This window comes from Syngnathus typhle, linkage group LG21 (genome assembly GCF_033458585.1).
Source record: "Syngnathus typhle isolate RoL2023-S1 ecotype Sweden linkage group LG21, RoL_Styp_1.0, whole genome shotgun sequence".
NCBI lineage: Eukaryota > Metazoa > Chordata > Actinopteri > Syngnathiformes > Syngnathidae > Syngnathus > Syngnathus typhle.
In genome coordinates, this window is record NC_083758.1 from 5,987,081 (window position 1) to 6,004,998 (window position 17,918).

Below are 17,918 nucleotides of genomic sequence, written 5' to 3' on the forward strand. Positions count from 1 at the left end.
AGTTTTAAAAGAAGTCAGCTAATGGGCAAAAGTCTCAAACTGAAGGCAGAGAGATTTGTTTTTTTTGTATTGTTTTTTTTTGCTAACAAATGGCAGGTGGTTAACAGTCCATCACGGTTTTATTCGACAGTTAATTTGATGCGTGGGTGCTCAACACCGAGGCAGCTGCGATTTTAAAAGCCTAGCGTGACTGTCAAAAGATGTATTTTCTTGTGTCTTAGCCGAGGTTTAGACTTAATTGTCAAAGTCAGATTTTTTTTAGAACACAAAAGACGGATGACGGCAGCACGTCTTAGCGGTTAGCACGTCTGCCTCGCGGTTTCGAGTCTCGGCCTACGGTGTCAACGCGCTGGAAACGATGATGTCACTCAAACACGAATTGTAGTCTGATTTCCTGATACTCAAAAATGTGCATATTTGGAGCCCGTTTCATATTCACGCCGTACCGGCGGCCCCAACCACGTTGTGTGTTTGCACTTTGGAGTGGTAGGGGGGCCTGTCCTCTTTGTAAGCTTTTGCGCTGGAGGCAAAGTCGTGATTAGCCGCGCGGCGTTTCGACAAGAAGCATCCAGCTTCAGCGCCGTACGCAATCGTCAGTCATCTCTCGCCTCGTTTCAAGTCGGCGTTCTGTCTACACGCCGCCGTCTTCCCTTTTCAAAGCGCTCCTTCTCCGGCTCTTCAAATTAGCCCGGGAATAATGCATGAGCTCATGGCGGGAGACGGACGGGAGGCCCCTTGCCTCAGAAGTCGGCCCCCGTCGACGGCGAGGCGATTGACATTAACCACCCGAGAGGAGAACCTCAGGTGGTGAGGTGTTGGGGAAGCCTTTGAACGGCCCGGCCTGTCGTAATGAGGCCTTCTCAAACAGTCGCACCTCCAGACAACCTTCAGTACATGCAGATAGATTGTGAGCACTCTATTTTGCTGCCGCTAAATGGTGACTCTTCATGAGCCGTGCCCACACCTGCCGCGACGCCAGCGGCAGCCCGTCAAATCTATTCCGCCTTCGTGTTTTGTTAGAATGAAAAAAATATTTGGCCTTCGATCGACCGAGGAAGGGCGCTTTGATATGAGTCGCGGCGTGAAAGGGCAACCGATAACATTTTTGCGGAAACATATCCACGCGTTACATATTGATATGTGTCAAATGCCGATTCTTTTCAAGCGAGGTCAGGCAAGCGTACGCCGGCGCCACGGCGGCCGACGACACTAATACCGCCATCGCGGGCGACCATGCGCGTCGCGGTCGCACTCTGTTGCACTCGATGAGCCCGAGTCGAGCAATTGATGGGTAGTGGGACGGAAATAGGAAGGAGGTTTTTTTGGGGGGAGGGGGGGGCAGATGGTGAATAATGTTCCACTCAGGCTAATGCAAATGATTCTGTCACATAAACATCAAGACGCTTGGAGTGAAGCCGTGCTTTGGAAAGGCGTCATCGCCATCGCACCCGCTCGTGATGCCATTTTGTCTCCCTTGCCACGTTACGGCCCCGCTGTAAAAAATGCAGCAATGCAGCTTTCATTAGCGCACTGAGCAAAGATTATGGCTCAATGCAGTGCTATAAATTATGTATGGGCTGCTATAGCGCAAAGCCTTCACACCCCCCCCCCACCCCAATTTAAAGATGACAATTTCCATCCGGAATATTCCCAAAGCTTTGATGTAAAATTCCATTATTTTAATTTTTCCACTTTGTCACCAGGACCACCGTGGAGGCGGTTTCATCATTAATTATAAAGGACTTTTTTTAATAAGGCAATTTCCTCTACAGCATATATGCAATTGACTCTTGTCTCACCATCTGGAACAAAAACCATTTCATTAATGAAAAAAATACAATGCAAAATACAATTTGCAAAGATACGATCATGCTCAGTTTTGATCATCAGCGTAGTGATAATAATAATAATTATTTTTTGCTACTTAATCAGGTATAGGCCATAGTGACGCAACTCCCCATCCGACTCACCGAACAACCTCAGGATTGTCATGATATACTTTTTCGCATCTTAACGTTTGATCACTTGGCGCGCTGTCGTCGTTTTTTGTTTTGTTAACCGCGCTCCCACCGACGCCCGAGTTCGGCAGGAGCGTATGGTGGTTGAATACAGCGCCGCGGGCAAAACCTGGCGGCAGATGGCGGGCTTAACCGCGTCGGCGGTTACAATGCGCGTGGAATTCGTAACAAAAGGCAACAAGACGGGCTCTCGCTCGGATGCAGGTACATATAATTAGCTGCGGAAATGCTCAACGGTCCCTCATCATTCAGCGCCAATGATTTGACAGGAACGGCGGAGCGGGTGGGCGGCCATCTGCCTCAAGCCGAGCGATAAAATGGCCTCCTGGAACGCGCTCAGCTTTAAACAGTAGAAATAAGTGTGTGTGTTTTTCTTTTTAAAGATGACGCCAAAGTGTGTTTATGGAATCCGACGTGGCTTCCAATGATAAGCGGCTCCTTTAATCGCCGGCTCCGCCAGGTGTCGACTTCACCTTTTAAGCCACGGAGACGGAGCCAAAAGCCCGCCCGGCGTCTCGCCCGCTCGACTCCTGTCGGTTCTGACCGACATCCGTCGGCGCGCCAACGCGTCACGCCCTTGACGAGCTCGGGCTTTTTTAACAGCCTCCCCTTTTAAAAGTGTCGCCCTGTTTGTATTGCTCATTTTCAGCACATTTCGCCGTACTTTGAGCAGTTATGAGCCGGTGATAAAGAATAATGGGAGGTTTTATTTCTCATTTTACGTCCCAGTGACCCTCCCCCCCTCTCCCCTGGCAGGCCGGCGGGTTTTGATTCCGACTCGCAATCAATTCATTTTAATCACAATGGGCGCCCAGCCGAAGGACGGGGCGGGGTTAAATTGATTGGCAGGTATTTGCATATACAGTACGCGACAAAATGTCACGCCCGGCCTTGGATGTGACCTGCGTGGGCCTGTTGGCGAAACAAACTGATGAGGGTAATTCATCATGCCGCCGGCTCGGAGGGGGGGGGACGGGCGGCGGCGCGCCCGCCATTGTTAGCGTCGTCAGTCACCTGTCACGCCACGGTGGCCACGAGGACGCACGAGGAGAAAGTGGAGGGCTGGCGAGATTGCAGATGAGGATGATGTTTTGCAGCAATATTTACTGCTGTCATCCATAAACATCTTTCGCTCGCCTCGCTAAGAAAACGCCCTGCATGGAAACAACCACCCGTTGATCCCGACCCCCAAACGTTATTCAAGGTCGCCGCGGCCCGACACAGCCGGCGCATGCGTCATTACTCCCTTCTCGTAAGAACTCTCCAGCGTGCCGACTTTGCTTCGAAGGTAAACATTCGGCCGTCATTGTCGTAATTATGCCCGGGCGCGAGTCCCCATTTCCAGGCTGAGAGGAAATATATGTAGAAAAACGGGGTTGTGGTGGTGATGGGGGGGGGGGGCGGAACAACTCATTAATAGCGTGGCTGACTTGCCGTGATAACGCCGCCTCCAATTCCTGTGAGAGGTTTTACTTTTTGACCAATTAGCTGCCGGAGCAACCTATTGGCCACCGAGTGATATCAGCCGGGACTTTATCAGAGCGCGCTCTATTAAACCCACTCTCCGGCTGAGGCGTCGGAATGGCTGTCTCTGATGTCGCCGCCAAATGCCAAATCATAATCGTTGTTATGACACATTTTTATGCTTCCATCCGGTATAAAACCCAACCGGCGCTTGGATTGTGTGTGTGTGCTACTATCTGATTCCTTGTGTGTGTGTTATGGGCCATTTTCTAAGCAATAAGTCTGGCTGAATAGATTATCATAATGCACAGGGGTGGGAAGGTGTCCCGAAACGGAAATACAGCTTTCTCGTATTCACCCAACGTCTTCGAGTGGGTCAAAAGGCCCGGCAGCAGTCGCTGGCGAATGTAATCAGGTGCCAAGTAATCCTAAGGACTCCAATTGACGTGCCCGGTAAAGTAAACTTCCCAGAAGCTTCTTGATGGTTTGCAAATAGCCGTGGCCGTTCCAATTAAAATACAAACTGAGGTAGACGCGTTAGCTCGGCAATACCAACGTCATGTCCGACAGGGTCATATTTCGCTCAAACACGGTACTTCTAGAAGATCACCCGGCGCTAAACTGCTCTCATTGTTGTGTTTGCTGTGCAAAAGCACGTTGATCCCCTCCGAGCGCCCTGATAAAAATCGACAGTCCCTCCTGCGTGGTGCAACCTATTGTTTCGGGGATTACGGGGGATTAAGGGCGGATGCCGGGGACCCGAGCCTTGAGCCGTGTGACCCTTCCACTCATCGTTACGAGACAGACACACAGCACTCGTACTCGAGAAGGCCGAGACGCTGTCGCCTTTTCAATAATTCATGGCTGCTGGCAGCAGAGGGTGTATGGAAATGTGAGGACCTTTGGAGACACTTACTGGGTGTGATGGTTTGGAGATGGACTCATTTAACAACGTCTTTATCGGCAATTCGATCAGGACACAAGTCACCGTTCCAGAATTGCATTGATCGGGTCATCAAACTTCGGCGCTACTTGTTTACTCGTCTCCAGTGGGGCTTCTTGTTTCATGCTAGCGCAAGACTGGCGCTTGGTAGTTTCCCCCAGTCGGCTAGCGGCTAGATAAAAGAATCCTCAGAGAGGAGGGGGCTTTGAGCTTTGCTAGGTTGCGTTAAGCCTCAGCAGGCCCCCCAAGGCTTCTGCTTATCAAAAGCTACATCCTGCGGATTCAGTATCAAGAAAGAAAAAGTTTGCCACTCAGTACTCGTCATGTAATATTTCTGTTCAACTTTACCGAAGTGATTTAAGGACCCTTCTATTCTCGCTGATATTTCCTTATTCCCCAGTAACCGAATTATACCATCCCATTTTGGGAAATACGTCTCATAAGGGGAGAAGATTGATGACACGGTTCATTTAACGCCGAAGGTCTTCGCAAATCTCTGCTTGGATATTTTCAGCTTTGATCTTTGTGATTGGACTGTATTTCATGGACCACGAGGCACACCGTATTAATTATGTAACGTCGTCGGTACCCGATGTCAAGATGTCAATTAAGTACCTCGCTACAGTCAGACTTTGAACCGGAGGTTCTTAGGAGGTTCTCGGAGTCCGTCTCCCGCCGGCCCGGCCTCCCTCAAGAGAACCGACGGGCTGTTAGTGTGCTAATCGCTTCAGCCTCACTCCATTATCAAGGTGCCTGGGCTCAGTAAGCGCAAGTCCATCATTTCTCAGGCGCTCTTTTGGGGACAGTGTAAATAAATTGGTGCGGGCGTCAAGGAAAGGCTGAAGTGGAAAAAAAAAAAAAAAAAACAGCTGCCCACCCGGGGATCGCACTTTATCATTTTAGCCAAAAGGGATTATGGTCCTAAAAGAATTAAAGTAGAAAGCCAGCTCAAGTCAGAGGGATTGAAATGTACACTCCGGGATTGGAAAGAAAATAGTCAATGATCATGATGATCATATCTGGACTGTGTTATTTTGACCGACCGATAAACCCTGCGCTATCAAAGTAAGATGAAAAACTTAAATTCAATCAGTTTGTCCAGAATGCGAAGAGCTGGTGACTCAGTAAATTAAGGCCGAATGACATATGACAACTGATAGATGTTTGTTTTTTAGCCGTACTGTAAATCACACAGCTTGACACGCCGCCGCCGCTAATTAAAGCCCGTCGCAATGTATAGAAACTCGTGTGGTGAGATGTTCACAGCAGGTGTCCCCTAGGAGCAGGCGAGCCGCTATGAAGCTCGTTGTTAGGCTAATGAACCCACGCGTGTACTTAGCCTCAAACAACCCCTCGCTACGATGTGGCTCCGCCCCCCGTTGTTATTCAGGTCGGATATGCGTGATCATTCATATGTTGTTTGACTCTGTTCTTGGTTTTAAGAGTGACCTATGACCCTTCGAAGACCAGAATGCTAGTGTTAGCGGAGCGCTAAGGCGGGCCAGGTTCGGCGCTACGCCCGGGCGCCTTGGCTATCCCGCCGGCTACCGTCGGCAGCCGTAATGGAAGCTGACAGCATGTAAATGAGTTTTTAAAGGAGCTGCTGAAAAGCGCGTCATTTTTTCTCATTCGGCGCGCTCGTGTGTCAGGCTGGTCGCCATCTGTCAACCTCGTCGAGGAGACGGAGAGGGCCCGCGGTTGAATCGGCGTACGTCTTGATTACCGATCGATATGCCGTCAAGCATGTCTTTTTCCTCCGTCTCTACCGGTGTGTCTATTATAGATCAAATCAAATAGCAAAACGTATTTGCGTATAGATTCCACTTCCTGAATTCTTTGCATAACTATGCGTGTACTTTTTAATAGTGTTTGTGAAAACAAAATAAGAATTTGCTCATTTTAAATGTGTTGGTACAAACCTCCTTAATGAACCGTTCACCTGTTGATCCAAAAAAATAACACAAATAAAGAATGGACACGAAAAGACAAATGACTTTGCTGCCGTAACCATGACAGATTATTGTAAGTATTCTCTTGGCAGCTGGGCGGGGGGGCACCCATAAGTAAGCAGCTGCGTTGGCCATATTATCTATCGATCTTTTTTTCAGCACTTCATCAAATTCGTACTGTAAAGAAAGACTCCTAGTGTGAAATATGAATTAGATGCCAAATATGTCAATAATGTTACATCTGGATAGGAAGTCTGGGGGGAAAAAAAAAGGCAAGCAGAAAACAGCAGGATAGCCCATAAAAAAAAATCCTAAATTAAATTCTTGCCAAAATAAGAGTGATTTGAAGTCGTTCAATTTAATTAACCGGTTTAACCTCCATGGGGATTCTTCCACATTTTCCGTCTTGGTAGACAAACGTTTACTGCGGGAATGCACGCTGTCAGAAAAACAAAAGCTCGAGGTATAACATGAGCTTCTTAAAAATAGCCATAATCATATTCATTATTTGCCTTCTGCTGTAATCATGGAAAAATAGACAGATGCCGTATCCGAAAATAATCACATCCTTCAAATGTATACAGTAGAGAAATACATTAAATCATATGCCATATGAGTTCCTGGTTAATAAAGAGATTATTAATTTTAGTTCAGGAATTAAATAATCACAAGCACTCGCGGTAATCGCATCTCATGAGCAATGACGGTTCATTTCGACAACTTGTTCGGTCGTAATTATGCCGACGCTGGGGCTCCATATTGGAATCGTAATAAAGCTTCCGTTGCCGTGGCAACTGACTTGTTGTCGTAATTTGTTAACATTCACCGTCGGTCGTCTTGGGATCTTGTCCGACGTGCTTGAAATCAAACGGATGACTTCCGTTACCCTGCGGGACTCCGGTCGAAGAGCACACGGATCCAAACACCAGCTCCATTTTCAAGGGACATTTCATTCAATGTATTTAATTTATTCTTAAAATATTTCATGATTAAAAAAAGTACTATATGTCAATGACCGCAATCTCTCCGCAGCTCCCTCGTTCGATCTAACCCCCCTTGTTCCGCTCGCCGACGTCGAAGCCCGTTGTCGCGCCGACCGGGGCGAGCACGGAAATAAATTAAGAGATCCAAAGCCATCGAGGGGAAACGATTCAGTATTCCACATTGTGTACGATACAATATCATAGCAAATTAGCAGTCTTCAATGGCTTCCACTGACTACTATACACTTAAAATGTAAGTCAGTCCTGGGGTTTTCTTTTTTGCTGGACAGTGACTTGGAAATGAAGATGAAAATAAAGCAGCTAGTGAGGTGTGAACCGAAAAACCCAAGACTACGAGCGCCGGCGGTAATGAGAACAACAGCATTTTGCGCACATCCTAATTGTCATTGTGACCACAAGTCCAATAAGCTTCTCTACAAAGGTACAACATATAAAAACTGTTAAATATATAACTTTTAGGGACTTTCAAAATACATTTAATGACATTTCTTCACGCCGTCTTTTCATTTGCGTTTTTTTGATGCGCCTTCTTGCCTTCCGACCGTCGCATCTTTTGTATTTATTTTTTTCTTTATTTATTTTTTTTGTTCTCGATACACAGTTATACGTTATGTAGTACCTATATCTCCAGTTCCAAAGTACAGTGTTGGGCTCGGTCCGAGGAAAGAAAACAGTCAGGAAATGGTCAAAAGTACTCCTTTGATCCGTGTGTGTGTGTGTGTGTGTGTGCGCGCCAATCCACGAGGTGTCCACGGGTCGCTTGGTGGGCACGCAAGCCGGCAAGGGTCTACTGCCTCAGTCCTGGCACATTTGTTTCTTTTGCTCTTTGGTCTATAAAAATATGGGAGGTCTGCTCCAGCAGAAGGCCTATTCACAGCAGCGAGCGCCCACTTCTCTAAATGATCCTTGCGCCCTGCTGAGCTTCTAGAAAGGTGAAGAAATGCGGAGAATTCTCGTCTTCAATTCAGAGGGACTTCCGATAGGGCGCAAGTCACCCGTGACATTTGGCAGGGGTCCCACCCTCCACGGCGAAGGGCGAGAGCTGCTAATTGGACGGAGCAGGCAGAAGTGGAGAGCAGACGACCTTGTTGACCCAACGACACCCGCCGGGTGGGAGAAGTCAGAAAGCCCGTGGAGTCGCTCGCAGGGAACAGTGTTTTATTGCGAGTCATTTACCCAATGTCCTGGAGGGGGCGGGGGCGGGGAGGGGGTGTTCCTGCAAACACTCCCGTTCTGGTGCTCTGGTGGTGTTACGAGACCTGTCACGAAGGACGAAGAACAGAGCAGAAGAGATTTTGTTAGCACAGTCAGGAGTCGATTGAAGTGTTTTGACTTTTCAGCAAAATCTTGATGTAAACTTTGCCATATCATGCAAAAGCAAAATATACGGTAGGACTTGGAAATGCTTTCGATATTATTTGGCAGCAGTTGCTCTGAATTCCGCAGCCTCACTATCGTATGGTGTTCCACAGGGTTCAAGTTCGGAGCCCCTGCTGTTTCCATTTGCTATTTTTATTCTGCTTGGAGCACCACCAGTCTTTGAAAAGAAAACGGACGTTATGGTGTTAAATCTAATTTCGGATTCGCTCCCTTGGCCAACAAAACACTTTCATTGGACTTTTAAAATTACATTTGTGTGCGTCATTGTAGTTCTGCCATGACCGACTAAAAACAACTAATTACTGTACGCCCGAGACTTGCTAACAGGATTTTCTCAGTTGAAGGTTATTTCCATTACAACTCGCCTTCCTTCTCCACCTAGTGTACAAGAACAAAGCGACTCTCGCGGAGAAACAATTAATCTTAGGGCAAAAAGACAAATCTGGAAGCGTCCGCAAACCATCTGGCCGCCACACAGCCAAAATAATAGTGTCGCCGTTCAAGATCTTGGCAATGTCACCGAGGCTCGAATGTAATAATAATGAACTTGAACGGAACAGGCCATGCGAGAATCAAGGTGTCGGATGCAGACCAGGCATGGAATAATAACATGCTGAAAATTTTCAGCCGTCAACTATTAACACAGCTAATTATTAATACGGCAATTGTCAACATTTTTTTTTTTTTTTGCTTTCTCCCACGAGATGACTCCAGGCCCTACTGGGAAATCCTACAACTGCCGTCAAGGAAATGGAATGCAAATGGCTAGCAATGAAATGGTCTTGTTTTTCTGTAAACTACCACATAGTTAGACGAAGCGGTCGAGCATGGTAATTTTCTCATATTCCCACAATGCTCCCCCTTTTGCTCTGACTCGCGCCACATACACAAACTCGCATTGTGGGGAAACAGCCTCCCATAAATCTCCCCTACACACAAATCTCATCTCGGGGAAATGCGAGTCCCCTATTAAAAGAGGAACCAGCGTCAGATGAATATCAGATGAATTTGCCCTATGAATAAAATTCCCAGGCCCTAGGTGATAATTACCTCAGGTTTATCAGCAAACCGCCATATTACTCTATTTTATATCTTACGAGGGCCAACGACCAGATGCCATTCTCGGGCACGCACGAACGGAGAGAGAGAGAGAGAGAGAGATATGAAGTCCCGCCCGTAAACCGACTGACAAACTTTAAGGCATCACCAAGAGTGACGGAACGTAAATATTCCATCCGTGTTTATGTCTAATTTGTGCACACTGGCTCGCGGGCATTCCACTCGATACATGTCGATATTCATCCGAGGAAGAGGAAAACGTTGGATTCCATGCACATCAAATTTGTAGGGTACATCTTCCTATCTGGAGGCGCAGCCGAGTGTAGCAAAGTATACGTTCGGCTCTGCATAGCGCATATTGTGCACAGGCACATCTGCTAGCGCTAAAGACAACTCGATTCATAATACATAGTATGTAGTCACTCTCCAGCTGGGACGGAAAGCAAATTCGCGTCAACATATGGCCGAGACTTGACATTTCCTCTGCGTGTGTACTCTGGCCGACTCCCTCGGAAATGTCAGCGCACACCGACCCGCGCTAAACGTGTTAAGGGTCTCATGAAAGGAAATGCGTCACACCGACCGAAGTCGAGGCATTTAAAAATAACAATATATATATATATAAAATTAATAATAAAAAATAATAAAATAAGAAATCAAAATAAACATACATCACTGATTGCTCATTTGTCATTGTAACATTCTTGTTGCATCTCCTTCCCCCGTAGAAGCCGGCCCGATGAATATTCATGAGCAGGTTAGCAATAAGCCACAGGTTAATGAGCGGTGGGAAATGGCTCGTTACACGCCCGAAGCAGCCAAAATGTTCACACGCACGCTCAACCCACATGCTGCTATCTGCAGTTACGTCACCATCAAACCTTTTTTTGGGTATTCCTCGGAACATCAAACAGATGTCTATACGATATGATTAGAAAGCTCGCTCTCGAAATATGACCTCGGGGAGCAAGTGTACTAATATCCGATACAAAGCACCCGATACTTTATGGGGCCCATCGTTCTAATTGCATTTCAGTCTTCCTTAACTGGTGCTAAACAGATCTGCTCTATGATGGGCTGTGCAAGTATCTGAGCATGGATTCCTTCAATGTCTATTTTTAGCTGCAAATCTACCGGGGGCCTCGCTGCCTGGTTGGGAAAGAAACAGCGGGATCAGATTTTCTCTTAAAAGCAAATCATAAAACTGCCAGCAATATTGACTGGTGGAGGACCCTGCTTTTCTGAAGCTCAACACGAACGGGCACTTTTACGACTTTGTCCTAATCTTTTTTTATTTCATTGTAAGTTAAAAATGTCCGCGTGGCTACTCCAGCGTCGCGGTAACGCGCATTAATATCCGCCCCTGTCTGGCGCCTCGTTTTTATGCTGAATAACAGATGCCATCGGTGTCAGGGCTCGCCAGCGCAGGCTTAAGGCGTGCCAAGCAAGAGCGGAAACAAGATGGAACTGCAGATGGCGCCATCTTGTATCGGCGCGCGTATGGATTTAGCCTAGCTTAACGCGCACGGTGGGAATTGATAGGCTGAATACAAAACCAACAACAGAAAAAGCGAAATACAGGTTGTTTCAGTTATGAATCTCCCTCCTGTTCTCAAGAGTTTTGGGTGGATTACTTTTGGCATTCTTGAGTTCGGTACCTTTCCGCCTCCGCGAGGGCCGCGGCGCAGGATAGTTAGCTTCCGGGGAATGGGCGGACTTGTGATAGTGGCGTTAAGGTGGCGGTGGTGAGTGGTGTCTGGCTGCCTGTCAAGGGGGTCGTCAATGCTCTCCTCGGTGCAACAATGTGGAGGGAGAGTCCTGTCGCGTCATAGAGCCTGTAGGGAAAGAAAAAAAAAATCACGTTGATAAAATAACAACATGTAACGTAATCAACGCTGTTGTTTTTCTTGAGCGGCGTCGCTGTATTATTAGCCCGGCTTATCAAAGTGTCACATTTAAGCGCCTTCAAAAGCGTCGCGAGCCGAGTAGAAAAATAGTTACGGGAGTTATTGCGCTCGGAGAAGGGAGCCAAGGGAGGGAATTAAAGAAGTAGCTCAAAAGATTGATTTGCTTTGCATTCACTTGTGCGCTGTGTAATTGTCAGGTGGTAACTCAAACGTAATCTTTTGTTTTCGTCTTTGGCGGCGGGAGAGTCGAATTACACGAATTTAAGGACTTGAGACAAGTGAAAACTTACTGAATAATTGACTCAGCTTGACTCGCATGACAAAGTCTTCATTGTGCTACCTTACTGATATTTTTTTCCTCCTATTCTGTTTTAAATGCTTGACCGCTTATTAAACCTCCAAATTATGAGTGCCCAATTTGATTCCGATTGTATTTCCAGACAGCTCACATTTAGTCTCTTTCAACGTCTCTAATTACGCTCACATTTTGTGAAACTTCCCAAAAAAATCGAGCTACTGTACAATGAGCATAATGGTCCATCGGCCTTGCGTTCATTTGCAGCCGTCTGCTCGTCGGAATAAAGACAAGCTGCTTGCGGCTCGAGCCCGAGCCATCAATCACGTCCTACTTTATGAAATCAATTATCTGTTTTTGCCAAAACTAAATGGCTGAAACACGCCATGATTGGCAATTTGAGCTGGAAACATTTGCTCTTCACACTATTTCACTGGCCAGGGGAGACTTGAGCAATCCTCCCCACTTAGTCCATCAATCCTCTCTCCAGAACATGAGGAGACAGCACTTTTTTATTCTCGGTGCATCTCCCTCTTGCCCCTCGCTAACACTCTAATGTCTTCCCCAAGTCCCCCAAATGGAGGGTGAGGTGCGCTGACTCGGCTCCCTCTAAAAGCAAACTGGGAACAGAACCGGGTCTTTGTCTTGCCATCTCTCTCCATGTCTGGGGCAACCAAGCAGCTGTCTTCTTCGTGGTGATTCTGTTCAATGCGCAACTCGGATGTGCCCGCAATACCCAGAGGGATCAATTACACAAGTTGGTACCAACCCAGAACCTATACTGAAGAGGGAGCGTGGGGAGATCCCGTCAGGATCGTCTTCAACCGGTTCCACGGAGAGACGAAGATGCAGATGATAAATTTGTGCGATTGCGTAAATATCCGAAAAGCAGACAGCCGGCGTCTAAGTCCGCAGTCTTCACATGAAGGGTCAAATACTCGCCTAGACCAGGTCGAGTCGACGTGTACTTCACTGCGGACGCACGATTATCTTCTGCTCCAGTTTGCTTCCACCCAAAGAGGTATTGAGCGTCTTCTCTTTCCCCTGAGAGGTGAAAATGTCACGATTGCAGTCACGCCGCTGCTTCTCCATTGCGGAACGTGCCGGTGATTCTGTTCTGTGCGGCGGAATCTGCAGCACTCGACAATGCTTAGCGGAAGGAAAATTGGGTATTGACTCGACCTGCCACTCCGAGTTCCTACCGTGGGACATTTCCGACAGTGGAAGGATTCATTTATATTTCCATCACTGAAGCGCCCAACTGTGATTCTCCCGACTTTTCAAGGACAGCTTAGAAATGATTTTCTCGATTCTAACTTTCCGAGTTGACGTTCGACAATGAAGCTGTACCAACAAAGACGCGGTCAGAACCGTATTGAGTTGCTTCATTTACATACCGTACCGGTGTTGACGATTAAAGTGCTTACTTAGAGCCCAAAACGAAAACAACTTAAGGTTGAATACTTTTTCTTTTCTGCCGCCACCGCTGGTTCTTCGTTACTTTCTGTCTCGTCCCGATTGTTTGTCTTATTAGGCTGTCGCAAAAAATCCGCCGAATCACCTGCGGTGGATTTGCTTTTTCTCCTCTAATGGCGCAATCACTCTGCCTCCATCTCACTGAGCACCCGGCGTCGCCCCCATGCAGCAGAAAGCGAGACAGACAAAAAGAGAGAGAGAGAGATAGCGAGAGAGAGAGGCTTGTGTCGTTTCATCTGCCAGTCTGAAGTCGTGGAGGGCACAATGCCGAGCATTCTCCGGGGAGAGCCTCACAAAGGCGAGGACGGAAGATGACGACTCAGATGGCATTTGCCAAAAGAGAGTGCTTTAGAATATAGGGAATAACAATCCATACTATAAATACTAAGGCTACATTAAATTCTAGTCCAAAAAAATTCTAGGATTGTCTCTGTTTGTCCTTTTCGTCAGTCAATGGTCCTTGCAGGTGAAAGTAACCTCGTTCAAAGCCTTACTGTCAGGGTCCATGTGCCGGGTATCAATCTTCATGTTGAACCACGATCAATATTGTGGTTTTATTGAGAGGCCCGACACAGAGCAGCTTGAGACTAAGATGAATGACGGGGTGACGGATGGGCGGAGCCTGATGTGAAAGAAACAAATGCACGCAAGCTATTATTTAACGTAGACGGAGAATATGTTTGGTCAATCAAGACACGCAAACTGCTTCCTGACATTTATCCAAAATAGCCCTTTATAGGGCTTGGGGGGCTGAGTCAGATCGGCTTCGTCATACGACCCGCCTCAGGGACGAGCCCGCTTGTCCGCATTGATGTTTTCACACAAACACCTGACGGACAGGTCGGACATGCTCAGCGGAGCGTGCATGAGGCGCGTTCAGCCTCCGGCAACGTCCACATACGGGGCCAGTGTGGGCTTATAGTCGGAAAAGGCCTCGGGGAAAAGGGCATTTGTTCAAATGAAGTAAATGCTTTTGCATGTTACTGTATCAAAGAGTCTGAAAGAAACATGGCAGTAGATGATTTTTTTTTCTCTCCCCCCGTCTGAAACTTAGCTTCGATGCCCTTTTAATGGGTAGTTGGGGAAAAATCAAACATTCACCCGACTTTCCTCGTCGACCGTTTCGTCCCTGACACGGATTCATATTTTGAAAGGAATTTTAAACGGTGACCCATGACTGCCTGCTGCCAACTACTAAAATCCCTGACAGCGAAACCCGCTTAAACATTCACGGCCAACTGGGGACAGTCGAGTGCGCGCGGCCGTCCGGCCTCTTGACGAGCTGTCGGCGGGCTTAAAGCGGCCAATGAGCCGAGCGGGAAATACCTGTCATCCCCCCGCCGATGACTGACGTCTTCGAGCGGGATATGAAAAGTACAAGTAGGCCGAAACGTATCCGTGCGCTCGCGTTTCCGTACTCGCGTGCGGACTCTGTCAAATATAAAAAATGGACGCAGATATGTGCGGGGCTATCTTTGCGTGCCCGGATAACAAACGACTTTGTTGGCGAAACATCGAGCGGCTGTCACCCCGGCCAACGGCGATCAGGTTCATTCGTGGTCGGCGCTAACTCTCAGCGGTGCGGTGTAAACAAGTGAGTCACTTGATGACTAAATTATGATTTAATGATGCCCCGGCGGGCCTCGGCCTTTGCCCGTTCCACGTTTGTAGATAAGACGGCTAGCGTTTCCGTGTGAAAGAAGTGGAAAAAGAACCAAATATATTTTCCCATCGGCATGTGAATTTCTCGTTTTCCATATATTGACAAGAAAAGCGCCTCCCACTTTCTTCACTGCTCGTCATTATCCCGAAAGGTGTCCTGCGTCGTCGCTCACGCGATCATTGTTCAATCACAAACATTTCTGCCACAGTGGGTAATTTCACCACGGGAAGGAAATTACACGTGGCGACCAATAAGAACCCAGATGAGGATAATCGGAGCAGTTTAGTAAGCAAAGCCACAAATCGTATGGCCTCAAATATTAATTATTGTTGGGTGTTTACAAAGGAATAAGAGGAAGCATTTGAAAGGATTTTATTTGGAAGATGGGGGCGGTCTGAGCTTACCGTAGTTGTCTTGACTCGGCCTCCGGGCTGCGTACAAGTCCAGCCGGATTTATTGACTAACAGGTCGCAGCCTTCGTCGTCCAAACACGGCACCATCTCGCACCACTGCTTTTTCCGAACAATGGCGGCTGTGGAGAAAATAGAACGATTGAAGTGGTGGTGAATGAGACAGCCTAAGATTAGCATAGAGAGAAAAGCAAAGGGTTGAACATGATGGGAAAATGATGGGAAGGGCGAGATAGAGGATGGGAAATACTTGAAAATAAACATACCACTGTAAATGTCGGCGGGGGGGTGCGACGATTGGACGAGACGAAGAGCAATGAAGCGTGCACACAATTGAAAGATATGAAATGAGGGGCCGACAGTGAGAGATGAGGCCAAGATGGCCGCAATCTGACAGAAGGAGAGCTCAATGCATTCAATAGAAAGACAACAAATAACAGAGCTGCACACCAAATTGCGCAATTTAAGCGTCATTATGCCATTCCTGTAATTCGGCTGCACATCGTGGAAATTATAACCTGCTCCAAATTGGGTGTGATTTTGTGCAAGAGAAATTGTAAGGTAGTCTATGGTAGATGAAATGAGAAATATGTGATTTATTTTATTTTGGGGCACATAATATGAATTAAAGAAATTCCTCCGAAGTTCAAAATGTCGCTGTAAAAATGACACCAAAGAAAAAAAAAAAAAAAAGCACATCAGCCCTTTTGAAATATTTTTTCGAAACATTCAAAAAACCTAAGAGCACTTTGAAGTAAAAAAAGACAAGGACAAACGTATTTTCTTAGCGCCGCACAAAAGCACCACCGCGTCTAATGGCAAATTTGAGCGGAGAAAAGGATGAATTGAAAATGAAATTGAACGTCATGAACTAAGATCCGCTTTTACACTTCGTTTTAACCCCCCGCAGAGATGGCAAAGAAAGTCGAGCAATAGCCGCACATCCAAAAACAAAGCCCGAGTAGCCTTAATTGCTCCTGTTGGCAACTTTAAAGGTGCTGGGGAAAAAAACAAAGTGTGATGAGTGATTCACTCTGGCACATTGACACGGAAGAGCAGTTTGAATCATTTGAAAAAAAGCGATCGATCCATTCAGCGCCGCGGGGGGCAACCGACACCGATGTCCTGCTGGGCGCTTATGTGTTCTCACTCAGTTGTTCCCCCCCCCCCACACCAGGCGGTTGCCATGGCTACACACCCGTGTCTTGACAAAATAGATAAGTGATTCGAGAAAGTGAATGTTGAACGGAAATGCTGTGAAATATTTAAATTTGGAAATATTTAGGGAACAGTTTAAATAGATTTACAATAGCACGGCCGGCAATTTAGCAATTTGCTCTGCGGTGCCTAAAAGAAGGTTTCGTATTATTAAAGCCTCCGTCGGGGCGTTTATCTCCCCACCAAATGGTCGCTCACACTCGTGTCAACACCCAGCATCTCGGCCTAATAAATTCCGTCTCATCCCATGCCGAGGCGGTGAAAGATGGGCCGTGCGCAAAGGGCAAGGGGAGGGAGGGGGGGGTAGAGGCAGACAGATCTGATCTCGCGTGATGTATGCGGCGCGCCACTTCCAAGATGAAGCGTTTTGATAATTAGAAAGGGGGCAGATTGGTTGTGACCCAAGCAGGTGAGCAACATCTTTGTTTGGAATCGTATGCGATCAAGCTGTTTCGAGTTACGACCATAGTCATCAAATATATTACACTTGTATCTCAAGGTGTCACTGAGAGACACGATAGGACAGGCTAGCCTAGGCTAGGCTAGGACATGTGCTGTGATGCATTCCTGAGGGAATCACACTTTTCTACCAAGTCCATTTAAATAATGCGCCATTTCCGCAACACCTTTCAATGCATGGAAAAAAAAACAAGTCACACCGTCGAAATGACTACAAGGCAATATTTGCATGTATGCGTTTATTGAAGCCATGATTGCTTCAAGGTTGCAGTTTCTGCCACTCGTATTGGTTAGCGCCGAGCAGCAGCATCAAATCAACATTATTCATCATTCCCCTCCTGCGATGAGCTGCTTGTAAATTGGAGCCGGCGCATACAAATAAGCATCCTTGTGTGTGTGTGTGTGTGCGTGTGTTTTCTTCTCCTCACTCTTCATCAATTCACTCCCGCACTCCTCTTCCTCCTCCTCACTAATGCGCCGCCATGTTGCTCAAACTCAGACGAGTCAAATAACCTTTTAAGCCAATTCAGTGTGTCTTCATTTCACCTGAAGTGCGATGAATCTGCCAGGATTTTATTTATTTATTTTTTTTTCTCTCCCCGGGCTCCTCATCCTACTGTAAGAGTAAAATGTCCCAGCGGTACATGCAAGCAAGCAAGCAAGCGAGCAGAAG

At 47.0% G+C, this 17,918-nt stretch overlaps 1 protein-coding gene across 3 annotated transcripts in view; it reads right to left on the minus strand.

Annotated features, from left to right (window-relative positions):
- Positions 1-6,349: 6,349 nt before the first annotated feature.
- tafa5a (TAFA chemokine like family member 5a) overlaps positions 6,350-17,918 on the minus strand; it is a 61,825-nt gene continuing 50,256 nt past the window's right edge. For all 3 annotated transcript variants that reach the window (XM_061268884.1, XM_061268886.1, XM_061268885.1), the window contains exons 3-5: positions 15,563-15,690; positions 11,476-11,652; positions 6,350-8,637 (exon numbers count right to left, since the gene is read on the minus strand). In XM_061268884.1, the coding sequence (XP_061124868.1) occupies positions 11,644-11,652; positions 15,563-15,690 (137 nt within the window). In that variant the 3' untranslated portion in view covers positions 6,350-8,637; positions 11,476-11,643. The remainder of the gene's footprint in view (positions 8,638-11,475; positions 11,653-15,562; positions 15,691-17,918) is intronic.